This window comes from Pipistrellus hanaki (assembly GCF_964339955.1).
Source record: "Pipistrellus hanaki genome assembly, chromosome: 6".
In the NCBI taxonomy this organism is placed as follows: Eukaryota; Metazoa; Chordata; class Mammalia; order Chiroptera; family Vespertilionidae; genus Pipistrellus; species Pipistrellus hanaki.
The window spans coordinates 23,336,587-23,351,386 of record NC_140508.1 but is presented as its reverse complement, the minus strand read 5'-3'; the positions used below and the strand labels follow the sequence as shown (position 1 = coordinate 23,351,386).

General features: G+C 36.1%; 1 protein-coding gene across 2 annotated transcripts in view; it reads right to left on the bottom strand.

Moving 5' to 3' along the window:
* Positions 1-14,800, bottom strand: part of ESF1 (ESF1 nucleolar pre-rRNA processing protein homolog) — a 65,676-nt gene that overhangs the window by 29,293 nt on the left and 21,583 nt on the right. For both annotated transcript variants that reach the window (XM_084887627.1, XM_084887628.1), the window contains exon 9: positions 9,433-9,594. In XM_084887627.1, the coding sequence (XP_084743753.1) occupies positions 9,433-9,594 (162 nt within the window). The remainder of the gene's footprint in view (positions 1-9,432; positions 9,595-14,800) is intronic.

Below are 14,800 nucleotides of genomic sequence, written 5' to 3'. Positions count from 1 at the left end.
AGGCTGGGCCCCTACCCACACAGTTTTCCCAGACTTGTTTGGATGACGGCTATTAGTAGAATGAGAGCAACCTTTCATGGCTTACCAAGAAGTCTGTAACTATTTACTGAGATTTGCTGTACTGAGAATTTGTCTTTCTTCTTGTCCCTCCCTTAGAGATTAAGAGGAACAAAGAATACATTCCTCTTGACAGACCTTCTATTCAGTGTTTTGTGTATACAAGGCATTATGTAGTTAATAAACTTGCTGCAGTCTCTCGATGACCTGTAGCCCTCCCGATCCCACTTTCCTGTCTTTCTTTTCTCAATTCCCACCTCCCTTCTTCACCCTGGTTCAACCTGTTAGGCTGGCCCTGGCAGTTAGAGGAAGCTCTACCAGCACTAGTTAGAAATGCTAGGTAATAAATGCAGAAGGAATGTCAGAAGTAGAAAATCAGCATTTTGCAACAAACAATATAGTAGAGTCAAGCAGGAGATCACCAATGAAGGCTAACCAGGTAAAATGTTGGGAAACAGAATATTCACATAACCCATATTTTACTATTATTACAAAGGGGAAAAGATGTGCCTTTACAATGGAAAAATAAGTTGAACACTACCTTAATGGAGTGAGCAGAGTTAACAGCACAAATAATGTGATAATGAACTTTAAATGCCTCCTGATATGATGTAATGGTAAGTATACAACGTCATTTGTGGAGAATTCTTGCCAAAAAGTTTCTACATGAATTGTGAGGTAACAATTAGAGAAATCCAGATTGTTGGGTATTCTGTAAGCCAATTACTATAGATATTTTAGAAGTGAGTGATCCTTCATCAGGAAACAATTATAAAAAATACTGTTGGAATGAGTGAGAAATCTGACTTATCAATATTAAATTATCTTAATGTGGTTAGGGCATAGTGCTCATGTAGAAGAATGTCTTTGTTTTTGGAAGTTACACACAAGTTTTTTTAGGGGTGAAGTGTCATGATACCCACAGCTTTCTAATAGTCAAATATCTTAGAAAAAGGACTTATCTGTACTTACTGTTTCCAATTTCACTGCTCATTCTTTATTGATCCCATATCAATCTCATCCTCCCCATTCCAACCAAATTGTTCAATATCACTGATAATCTCTATGTATTGCTAAATCCAATGGTCATTCTTAGCTTGTATATCACTGAAATTTCACTTGGCTGAATAGATACCTTGCAACCCTAAACTCCCTCGTGCATTTCTGGTAGTTTTCCCCAGCTACCTTTTAATGGTCCCTTCTCACTTCCTCAACCTCTAAATACTGGAATGCTCCACAAAGGGCTGCACCAAGACTGTCCACCTCAGATAACTGGGAGGCTGACCCACTGAATCATATAGGACACCTTAGCACACAAAGCCACTCTACCAACTCAGGGAAGGAGCGAAAATGCCGAGACAAGGAAACAGATCACAAACAAAAGAAATGGAGGACAAGAAGCGACTGGATATAGAGTTCAAAACCACGCTTATAAGGTTTTTCAAGAATTTCCTAGAAAAGGCTGATAAAATAAATGAGATCTATGAGGATATGAAAAGGGATCAACTAGAAATAAAGAATACATTGTCTGAAATAAAAAATATTATACAGAGTCCTAAAAACAGAATGGAAGATCGTAAGAATCAAGTCAAAGATTTGGAACACAAGAGCCAGAGGACACTCCTCCACAGAAGCAAGAAGATAAGAGAATCCAGAAAGTTGAAGATAGTGTAAGAAACCTCTGGGACAATTTCAAACGAACCAACATCAGAATTATGGGGGTCCCAGCCGAAACCGGTTTAGCTCAGTGGTAGAGCGTCGGTCTGCAGACTGAAAGGTCCCAGGTTCGATTCTGGTCAAGGGCATGCACATTGGTTGGGGGCACATTCCTGGTAGGGGGTGTGTAAGAGGCAGCTAGTCGATGTTTCTCTCTCATTGACATTTCTAGCTCTCTATCTCTCTCCCTTCCTCTGTAAAAAATCAATAAAATATATTAAAAAAGAAAAAAAAAGAAGAAAAAAGAATTATGGGGGTCCCAGAAGAAGAAAGAGAACAAGATACCGAAAGCATATTGGAAAAAATAGTGACAGAAAACTTCCTCCACCTGGGGAAAGAAATAGACTTACAAGTCCAGGAAGCGTACAGAACCCCAAACAAAAGGAATCCAAAGAGGACCACACCAAGACACATCATAATTAAAATTCCAAGAGCAAAAGACAAAGAGAGAATATTAAAAGCAGCAAGAGAAAAGCAGGTAGTTACCTATAAAGGAGCACCCATACGATTGTCAGCTGATTTCTCAACAGAAACCATGCAGGCCAGACAGGAATGGCAAGAAATATTCAAGGTGATGAATAGCAAGAACCTACAGCCAAAAATACTCTACCCAGCAAAGCTATCACTCAGAATCGAAGGCCAGATAAAGAGCTTCACAAATAAAAAAAAGCTAAAGGAGTTCATCACCACCAAACCAGAATTATATGAATTGCTGAAGGGGGTTATTTAGGAAGAGAAAGAAGATAAAGATAAAAATTATGAACAACAAATACGTAACTATCAACAAGTGAAACTAAAAGCCAAGGGAATTAAAAAACCTGATGAACAATATTAACTGGTGAATATAATTGAATCAGAGATATGGAAGGGGAGTGGACTGACGATTCTCAGGGAAGAGGGGGGTGCGGGAAGAGACTGAACAAAAACTGTGCACCTATGGATGAGGACAATGGAGGGTGGGAAAGGGCAGAGGGTGGGGTGGGAACCTGGTGGAGGGGAGCAATGGGGGGAGGGGAAGAGGAACATTGTAATAATCTGAACAATAAAGACTTATTTAAAATAAAAAAAGAATAAATATATCTATATGAGATGATGGATGCTCATTAAACTTACTGCAGTAATCACATCATACTATATAAAGAACTATTATGCTGTACAAATTAAACTCATAGTGATGTATATAAATTATATCTCAATAAAACTGAAAAAACAACAAACAAACAAACAAACAAACAAACAAAAATGCCCAGGCCAGGTGGAGCTTCATTCCATAAATCAAAGGGTTATGGTTTTGATCCTGATTGGGGCATATACAGGAGACAACCAAACAATGTTTCTCTCTCACATCGATGTTCTAGCTCTCTCCCTTCCTCTTTCTCTAAAAATCAATTTAAAAACAGATACATATCATCGAGGATTAAAGAAAAAAAAAACCCACACAATATATTCTCAGGTGAGGATTAAAAAAAATTCATATCTTGTCACTTGCCAGCTGAGACACCCCAACAGGTTTGCATCCCACTCACAGAACAAATTTGAAGCCTTAAAATGGTCTACAAGGTCTTCATGATCTGGCCCATGTTAGCTCTATGACCTCATTGATTGTTCTCACATTCACTCACTCCAGTCATACTGTTCTCTTCGCTATTCTTCAAAGCTACAGTTTCAAGGACACTCACTTGCTATTTCCTCTGCTCACACACTTTCCTCTGCAGGGCTCACTTTCTGACCTCTACTTCCTTTATTCTTTGCTCAAGTATTTTTCTTATGAGAGACTCATGTTTTCTTCTAGACCAGAATATAGGATTTATGAGGTCAAGAATTTGTATGTTCTATTTGTATGTTATCTAGAATAGTTCCTGGAATACAGTAGGTGCTCAATAAATATTTAAAGTTGGGGTACTGAAGAATGTTGATTAGAAAAAAGACCAGCAATCCTTTTCACCAGTGTGTATCAAGAATAAAATAAAGAAAGAAAAAAAAGAGAGGATTTTTATGGTTTTCTAATCTCTTTTAAGATTACATACGAAGAAATATTATTTGTTCATATTCTGGATACAGTTTTCACTATCTATAAAAAATTATTACATAGATTAATTGAACTATGATATAGGGGAGGTTATTTAATATATAAGATAAAACTAATTAAGGTTAATTTATATCTATATTAAAGGCCTGGTGAATGAAAATCATCACTGGGGGAGGGGAGTAGAGAGGGTCCCTCAGTCTGGGAACCCTCAGGGGATGTCCGACTGATGGCTTAGGCCTGCTCCTGTTAGTTGGTCATTCTTAGCGCTGCTGCTGGCTTCTGGCTGAGCAGCACTCCCCCTGTAGAAGTGCACTAACAACCAGGGGGCAGCTCCTGCATTGAGTGTTTGCCCCCTGGTGGTCAGTGCACACTATAGCGATTGATCTTTTGGCCGTTCAGTTAATTTGCATAATAGCCTTTTATTATATAGAATTATAAATTCCTTAATGAGACACATCATTGATAAAGGCCATTATGCTAATTGCATGCATCATCTTCTCCTCTCATCAAAGTGAGTCAGAAAGGATACCTTTTTAATAATACTTTGAGATGGAAAGTATTATTACACATTAAAATAATGAATTACACTTTCTTTAAAAATCTTATAATTCAACATTATTACTTATTTACAATCCCAATCAATAAGGTTGTATTGCCACATTTTCATAACTAGACTATCAATAGAAAGAGTACTGTACTTCATTCTGGTTGTTATACCCATATACCTGTTATCTGCCTCCCTGAATATTTAACCTTAAGGAATGAAACTTCTGATGTTACTATACTTGTATAGCCTAATGTAAAAAGGTAGGCTATACAACTATAAGGACCTTAAATCATTTGGTCAGGCCCTGCCAAGGCACTAGAGGCAAGTTAAATGTTTGAGCAAATATAGCAGGCTATTTTAGTTGATAATTTTGTATGGCCCACAAATGATGTTATAATAATATCCAAATGGCCCTTGGCAGAAAAATGGTTCCCCACCCCTGGCTAAACTAAAATTCCTCTTAAAAACCAAACCAACAAACTATATTCCAGCAAGTGTTAGTGATTAAGAGTACTTATTTTTCTGAAGAGTTTAATATTTTGGAAATTCAAGCTTCAGAAAAAACAGTAAATGATACAGTGTAATCTCACACTGACATTGTGTGACTTACTGAAGTGTAACATCACAAAAAAGTTGTTGAGGTTCACGGTAATTACAGTATTACTGGGAACATGCATTTCTTAAGACATAATTCCAACAAAATATACATATGATGTGAATAATACTCTGTAGCTTATAAGGTACTTTTATAAATACTCAAATTAAGAAAAGTATTAGTCCCACTTTCCAAATAAGTAAACAGAGGTCCTGCAAGATTAGCTCATTTATCTCAACTAACAAGTCTAATATGTAACAGACCCTTTACATTTACAAACACAGATGCATGAAAGTACATACCAAGGACTCACAGGTAATAATAATACCCTATATGGAGCCTTCAAAAATACTACAGTTAGCTCAGGCTGGTGTGGCTCAATTGGTTGGAGCATCATATTGTACACGAAAAGGTTGGGGTTCAATTCCTGGTCAGAGCACATATCTGGGTGGCAGGTTCAATTTCTGATATGGGAGGCAAGAGATGGATGTTTCTCACATCGACTTCTCTCTTCCTTCCTCCCTCCCTCCCCTCACCCTCCTTTTCCCCTTCTCTAAAATCAATGAGCATGTCCTTGGGTCCAAGGATTAAAACAACACACAAGTATTCCAGTTAAAGATTTAAAAATGCAGTGTACAGCAGAACATCAATTTTCCCCCATTCATCTAACAGTAAAAATTATATACACAATGTTGATGACAATTCCATGGAATTGGCACTTTTACTCATTGTTGAAGGCTTTATAAACTGGTACAATCCAATTCCATTTCTGGGAAGGTTTCCTATGAAAATACTTCAAAATACGGAAAAAGCTATAGATTATTTATAACATCTTAGATGCTTGGCATCTGAGATTTAAAATTTGAGTTTTGACACTGGTAGTTTTAACAGCTTGTGAGAGAACCACAGGTTGATCCACAGCATATGCAAAGTTGCTATGTGAGCGAGGAAGTCACATAACTAACTAGTAAGTGAGCCTGACTGCCAGCATTAGCTTCTCTTTGTGGTCTCTACTAGTTCTCTAAGCAGAGGCATTTTTAAAACAGGGGAGAAAAAGAAAAGCGTCTTTGTTAAAAAATTGTTTTTAAAAGTAAAAATCCCTAAAATAGTAAGCCAATTATTTGGCTGGTAATGAAAGCGAAGAGATCTAAGAAAGAACTGATATTTGTGGGTTTGGAATCGGTAACGGCCTTAGGTAACATTTCTTTTCAATGCCATAGTTCTACTGTAGTGAAAGGTCAGAAATATGATTAAATATTCAACAACAGAGAAATGATCAATTAACCATAACCTATCTCATCACTCAGTGGCTGAATCAGGCTAATGGAATTATAATTTTTTTTTTTTACAATTCAAAACATTTTATATGACATTAAATAGAAGGGGGAACAGCTCTTATCATTCATATCATGAATTCAGCATTATCCTGATATCAAAAACTAACAATTCTATAAGAAATGAAAACTGCAGGCAAATATTCCTCATTAACACAGGTGCAGAATCTTTAATAAAACATTACTAAACTGAGTCTAGAAATATATACATCATGACTAAGGGAGGTTATCCCAGGAAAACTATTGCTTAAATTTCCCAGTTACAGACCTAAGTATAAATATCACTTTTTGGAATTTGCACTACATAACCATGTTAATAAAGACAAAGGTTAGATCTGGTCCATTCAATTTAACTCTGAAATAGTGCTATAAAACATCTCAATCAAGTTAATTTTAAATCTTTCTCAGTCAATGAAATACCTCAATTAAAAAGCTGTTCACTTAAAATATCTTCATTCAGTAAATTCAAAGATTAGAATTAAGTTATAATTACAACATATTTTAAAGATAGAATTCCACATTTCTTAGGATAACCAAGTCAAGTCTGTCAAGTGAAAAATTTCTTCACAAACATCCCAAGCGGTATGGTTGTATTGCCTATTGTGAGACTTACTGACAAAGTGCTCAACTCCTTGGAGTAGACTTTGCACTCTTTTGCTGGGCAATTCTAAAAATATAGCGAATTCCTCTTTATATTACTTTGAAATCTACTTTCCTTCAACTTTTATCCACTGGCAAAATCAATGACTTCTGAGATAAGAGAGATTAAATCTTCATTTACATATTCATCCCTCAATCATTTGAAAATAACTATTAAGTCATTTTTTAGGCTTTTCTTATTCAGGCTAACTTAACTGAATTCTCTCAACCATTGTTCATATGATAATACTACCAAACTTTATTTTTTCTTACCATCACTTCCTTCAAAAGCCAAACATGGAAAACAAATGGGTTACAACGCAGCACCACTTTCCTACAGGACTATGCAGACATCCATCCTAATATTTTTACTACAACTGTCACTCAATTCTCAAACATTAAAACATATGTTAAGTTTTTTCCCAAATGAAAAGAATCCACGCATTCTCAAAGCAAAAATATACTAACTATAAGAAACTGAAAAAAAAAAGAAAAAGAAAAAGAATATAGAATATTTAATTTTAAGAAATAGTGTTATTAGTATTCTCCCATCTAGAGACTGAAAGAGCTGAATCCTTTATACCTAACTTTAAAAGATACACATTTGGCTCCTTTAAATTTCAACAATTCATTGTGTTACTGACTAAACTACTGTTCTTCTATTTTCTTCCCTCTACCCTGTGTTCTAACTATTGGCAAAACAGTGTGCGGTAGTGTACAAAGGGTCAGTGAGTCAAGACCTTCTGAAAATTAATGGGAGTCTGGATGGAGACGAGGGAGGGACATTTCTAACTAATTAAAATTACCTTAGGTTTTCATTTAATAAAGAGAGCATCTCATTTTGCAAAAACATAGTTTATTTCAAAAAATTTTTAAGGCACATTATGAGAAAGCCGGGCCATAAAAAAATTTTAAATAAAACTAGTTATTCCTTGAAATGTGAATAATCATTTCTTAATTTATAATTGGGATTTTGAAATAGAGTTTTTTTTTGGTTTTTTTTTTTGTTTTTTTTACATATAGGATTGGGTAAGAGATGCAAATATCTGCCCACAACCTCAATCAGACTTTAGCTTTTGGGGTCTGGTCTGAGAAACTGAAACAGAAATAGAAAAATAAGATCCAAAGAGCTTCCTCTTGAGAGAAATGTCGTCCTCAAGGGACTGAATTCAAGCCTGAATGTTTCCAAGGCTTCTTTCTATCTCAAGTCCCTGAGGAACTGGGGGTAAGTATGGTAAGGAGGGGCAATAGTCAACACTCCTCCACTGGGGAGGGTGGGAATAACAAGTTATACTATTTTCGGGGGGGGGGGGGGGGAAGATACACATGTATGTAAAAGCAGTAATCTGCAAAATCAACATTGTTTGCAAAGGTACATGCTGATTTACCCAGAACTTTTGAAAACCTGCATACACTAGAAAACAATACTCATTTATCCTAGCTTTTATCTTTGTTTAGCTCTGACATGGTTTTAATTAGTACTGTACTACTCTAAAAAAAAGTTGAACGGTTCAAGGCAGTTATAAAAATCACTTACTATCCCATACATTTTTACTATGCACAGCAAAACTGAGATGGAAAACTGAGTAGTATTTCATATTTTGTAATAGTGAAACCTAAACTAATTAACTGAGGCCTAGTGGAGTTATGGGTGAAGAATACACTTACAAATTTTGAAAAAAAAGTTTATTTTAATAAAAATTTAATGATTTCATTTAGTTATTAAAAATATTTTTTATTGATTTCAGAGAGGAAGGGAGAGGGAGAGATAGAAACATCAGTGATGAGAATCATTGATAGGCTATCTCCCGCATGCCCCCTACTGGGGATAGAGCCCATAACTCAGTCATGTGCCCTTAACTGGAATCGAACCTGGGACCCTTCAGTCCACAGGAGGACACTCTATCTATTGAGCCAAACCAGCTAGGGAAAAGTTTAATGACTTCAGAATACATGGTACCTGGATTCAAGTTTCTATATCCTGATAATACTGGAATCAAACCTAGGAAGGTTTACTTTCACAAATAAACAGGAATAATTTGTAGTTAGTAAAATCAAAATAAGCTGGCAAGAGTCAAAACACTAGTCCCTAAGTAATTAAGAATTAAATGATGTATGCAAATGCCATGTTAACTTCCTTCCCAAAACATTCATAAAAAATAAGATTTTTAAAGTTTATGCTTCCAAAGAGGAGTTAATCTTTTTCTTTGTCACATCTAAAATGCTCTCAAGCCAAAACCAGTTTGGCTCAGTGGTGGAGCGTCCGTCTGTGGACTGAGGGGTCCCTGGTTCGATTCCGGTCAAGGGCATGTACATTGGTTGCGGGCACATCCCCGGTGGGGGGTGTGCAGGAGGCAGCTGGTTGATGTTTCTAGCTCTCTATCTCTCTCCCTTCCTCTCTGTAAAAAGTCAATAAAATATATTTTTTTAAAAATAAAAAAAATAAAAAAAATGCTCTCAACATCCTAAAATGAAGAAAAATAAAGCCAACATTTAGTTAGTATCGAATTCTTACCTGGAACCCACTTAATTTCCATTTCCATATCATTTTCTTTTTTTTTATTTTCTTTTTCTTGAATAACTTGCAAGAGTTGCCTATATTTAGCAATTTGTTCTTCATCATCTTTCTGATGTTTTTTTGTTTTCCCATCTTCTTCTGCATTGACTTCATCATCACCTAACAAAAAAAAAACAAAAAAAATCAATTTCATTTAATCCTACCTAATAAAAGAGAAACGTGCAAATTGACCATACCTTCGCTATGCCCACAAGCCACATCCACCAGCCAATCATGGTGAGTATGCAAGTCAACCTACCAAAAATGACGATTAATTTGCATATCCAGGCCAAAGCAAAGACTGAAGACAGCTTGGAAAGCCAAGCACTGCAGAAGGGAGCGAAGTTGCGGAGAAGCAAGCAAGCAGAACGGGGGAGAAGGGAGGAAAGCAGGCAGGCCCAGGGAGAAGGAAGGAAAGCAGGCAGGACTACAGCAGGAAACCCTGTTACAGGAATCTTCTTGCAATGGACTTCTTGTATATATATAAAAGCCTAAGCTACTGTTATGACCAGACAACTGGATAACCAGCCAGTAGCTATGATGGGCACTGACCACCAGGGGGCAGACACTCAATGCAGTAGCTGCCTCACGGTGGTCAGTGCACTTCCACAGCCAACCTCCCGTTGTCGGCCAATCCTCACGGGCCCTCCCCGCGGCCAGCCCTGATTAGGACTGGATGAGATGGCAGATCACTGGCCAAGCCGAGGGACCCCACCTGTGCACAAATTCATGCACCAGGTCTCTAGTCCAGAAATAATTTACATCTAACTCCAATGTTTAAATCTCAGTCAATTCAGCACCCTCAGGTAAAATGCTATCAGACATACTGTAATAATGGAATATAAAAACTAGACAAACTTTTTTTATTTATTTATTTTTTATTTTATTGATCCAGAGAGAGGAACGGAGAGGAAGAGATAGAAACATCAATAATGAGAGAGAACCACTGATCAGCTGCCTCCTGCAAACCCCCTACTGGGGACTGAGCCCACAACCTGGGGGATGTGCCCTGAGGAAATCGAACCGTGACCTCCTGGTACGTGGATTGATGCTCACGCACTGAGCTATACCAGCCAGGACAGACTTAATCTTCTTAATATTAAATGAACTGAATTAAAACTTATGTCTTATTTATAATAAAAATCAGTTGCAATATAAGTTAGCACTGTCATAGCACTTGGGAATATCACTTTTTATTAAAATTCTTATCTAAAAATAATTCTGTAGTCAGGTAACATCCTCAAATTTATGTTCCCTATAAACAAAACAGCAGGGATGGCATTTTATCTTTCTTTATGTTGTCCACCATCCACCAAAATGTTATGGTCAATAAAGAAGACTAAATATTTTTGGGATACATTTGACACATGAACTTAGCTGTGCAGGCTGAAGAGACAGATAAAGTTGCTTATAATCCAAAACAAAGAATAATGAGTCCTTTTGATTTGATGGTGAGCAAATATGATGATTCTCAGGATCTTATTAATACATTAACAAAAATGAATGTTACAAGTTTACTCAATTTCCTTATGTGGAAAAAAACATTCACATTTCCATTTCCTGGTTTTATAAAAATAATTAGAATACAAAGGAACAGTATAAAACTCATGGGCAACAAATACCAAAGAAAACCAATACGTGAAAAGTTTGTTTGCTCTACATTTCCACTGTAATTCTCCAAGGCAAAACCATAAATTAGGAACCTGGGTTTTAATGCAAAACATACAGACTTACTGAATGGACTAAATGTCTGAGTAAAGAAAAATTTAGAAGTAGCAAAAAGAAGACCCTCTTTTCTATGAACTATGACTAAATGATAACTAAAAATGCCTGACATTACTAAGCACTTAGCTGTGAAACATCAATGTTAACATACTGTCCTTACATCTTTAAAAAGGTGATATGGAAAAAAGATTGGTTAAGTAAATGTTTTTAGTTTTTTTTCTCTAAATGAATAAAAAATAGTCCAGGACATTCTTTCCATCCTATCACACTTTTACATTTTCACTCAAACAGCTGAAATTCATTTTTTTCCTGTTTGTGCTTTGTGCCACAATAATAATGTTGGATTGAATTCTGTCATGTATCCCGTAATTCAATGGATAAAACATCAGGAACACATTAACAAAATGGCAATGTATTTCTTTCTATTAAAAGCTTACTTCTGAAAACATAATTAGAAGCAAGCTCCTTCCAGGTTGAAATTTTAGTGGTAAGTCTCTGATGGCCTACTTTAAATTGATTTTTTCTAGTACTAAAATTTATTTTCTGAAGCCCTAGAATGTGGGATAATTCATGTAGGTCTGCTTTTTCCCAATTCAAGGACAATACTTTGTGAAAGCCTTAATACTATATAATGAGAGAACAAATTAATTGTAACAGTAAGAAGCCCTCCTATGATCTTTTACAAACAACACCAGGAACATCTAATAAGTTTAAGGCATTCAAATATACTATTGTATCTAACAGAGATATTAAATTACAGATTCAAGTAAGCTTGAAATCAATTCAAATACTGCAGAAAAAGGCATGCTTTAAATAACTTAATGATAGTATATTTCACACAAAAAGCCATTAATCCTTAAAGTTTTAGAAGTAAAAAAATATGACATGAGGTAGTATGCTAAGCACTATATGTATATTATTGCAATCTTTCCAACCATGAGCCAGGTACTATTATGACTCTCATCATATAGCTATGGAAAAAAAGGCAGAGGCTAAGAAAACATATAATAGTTTAACTATGTCATAAAGACACTACTTGAAACCAGCAGAGCCCAATCCTATATAATAAAAGCTTAATATACTAAGTGTCCAACCGTTTGTTCGACTGGTTGCTATGACACGCACTGACCACCAGGGGATAGATGCTCCGACCAGTAGGCTAGCTTGCTGCTGGGATACAGCCAATCGGGACTGAGCAAGACGGGCTTGATATGCCCTAGAGCACTCCCTTAGTCCCTCCCCGCGCCCAAACGTGCATCCATGCTTCCCTTAAGGCCAGCCTGCCCCCTCTTGCAATCTGGGACCTCTTGAGGGATGTTGGAGAGCTGGTTTCGGTCTGAACTCTGCAGGCCAGGCCGAGGGACCCCACCAGTGCACTAATCCATGCACCAGGCCTTTAGTATCAAAATAAGAATACTAGCTGTCCTAATAACAATGACATTTAAAAAATCTGGTTCAGTTCTCTCAAACCAAAGAAAGCTATTAGAAAACTTGCACCCAATCTTCACAAGTGTACACGGAATGTCCTCTTTCTTTATCTCAAAGCTGCTAGTGAAAAACTAAAACAACAAAAACAAAAAACTATCCAGATTTTTCAGTAAAGTGCTAAATGACCACTTAGGCATACAAATAAAAAGAAAATGTAAACACATTAGTATATATAGGGGCAGAAAAGACAAAGGACTTTTGAAAAAGGACTTGGCTGTCCTGTGTACACTAGAAATAAAATGGATACCAATTGTTTGGAATACCAACATAAGTACCATTGTGAATCATATATCTTTTCAATGTCTATTAAATACCTGAGGAATTATGCAATTTTATTAATGAGATGTCTGAACAAAGAAACTAGAATAATTAAATATGACTTTCCATTTCATGTATGGAACACAGTATAAAAGTAGTACTTTATGAAACACTTAGTAAAATGAAGCAATATCTGCAGTAGGCTAAAAGTATGGTGATAGCCCAATCATAGGATCTTTCTTAAGAAAGTTAATGTTTAAAGGACCTATAATAATCCTAAAAAACACTTTAGGATTTAATTAAATTCACATTTAGGTTCTAAAAACAATAGTTATGTAAAGGAAAGTCTAAAGGATAGCTATGAAAGTTAAGCTACAAATAAAATAATACTTATTCCTGCTATTTTAGAAGATTTATATCTTTGTTTCACATTTGTAGTTCCTCAGCACCAAATCTCTTACTCCTAATTTTGCGTGATTGGGAATTCTATTAGATAAGAATGAAGATGTGAAGAGATCGGGGAGATAGTGTCAACCAAAAACTGATTAGAAATGACAAGCAACCAAATTTCTAAACAGAGCCTGATTCAGTATAGGGAAAAAGAATGTTTTGAATCTATTTTTAAAAAAATGAGTTACTTTAAGCAAATAGCATATACAATTTTAAAATATACCCTTAATCATTTCAATCATCAAACAATTTTAAAAATAAAGATATAATCAGAATTTCTGCTTCCATTAATGGTGAGCTAGGTACTTCAGATAAACCCTTTCACTGAGTATCCAGTTGGGATTAAATATTTTAAAAATCTTTTTTAACATTTCAAAGAGGTTTTAAAAAAAAACTTAGACCTATTTTAACCTGAAAGCATTTATTGATCACAAAAGAAAGAGCTGTGGGACTAAACTACAGTTTGGGTAGCCTGGCAATGCCATGAGGACAAAAGTTAATGACCATAAAGGAGGGGATTTCAATTAGTATCCCTGAATTAAGCAGGGCCCCAGAGAAATGTATTCTCATAGCAAGGGCCAAACAGAAATAAACCAGCCCTCATGAAGGCCTGCATCACCCACAAAATCCAAGGCACCTCAAGCCTTAAAATGCAGTGATGTGGCCCCAGAATGACTAGAGTAAATGAAGGTTCTCTTTGATGAGGTACTCTCATCTAAAATATCAAATCAGCTCACAGAGTTAACCAGGCACACAAAGAAACAGAATTATCTTGTAAACAGAAATCAACCCCCAAAGATTTAAAATACTGAAGTTAACAGATAAAGACTATAAAACATGCTTACTCTGTTTACAGGAATAAAAGTGCTAAAAGTAGCCGAAACCGGTTTGGCTCAGTGGTAGAGCGTCGGTCTGCGGACTGAAAGGTCCCAGGTTCTATTCCGGTCAACGGCATGTGCATTGGTTGGGGGCACATCCCCGGTAGGGGGTGTGCAAGAGGCAGCTGGTCGATGTATCTCTCTCATTGACATTTCTAGCTCTCTCTCTCTCCCTTCCTCTCTGTAAAAAATCAATAAAATATATTAAAAATAAATAAAAGTGCTAAAAGTATCTGCAGTGAGAAGAAAACTATAAAAAGGTATTGTTGATTTGGAAAATAGCTAAATAGTACCTTTACAAATAAAGAATACTATAACCAAAATTAGAATTCAATGCATAGATTTATCAGCATTTTCAATACTGTTGAAAAGAAAATTAGTGAACTGGAAGACAAGTCTGAAGAAAATACTCAGAATGCAACACAGAGAGACAATAGATAAAAATATAGGAGAGTGGCCTAGCTGGAATGGTTGAGCATTGACCTATGAACCAGGGAGTCATGGTTCAATTCCCGGTCAGGGCACAT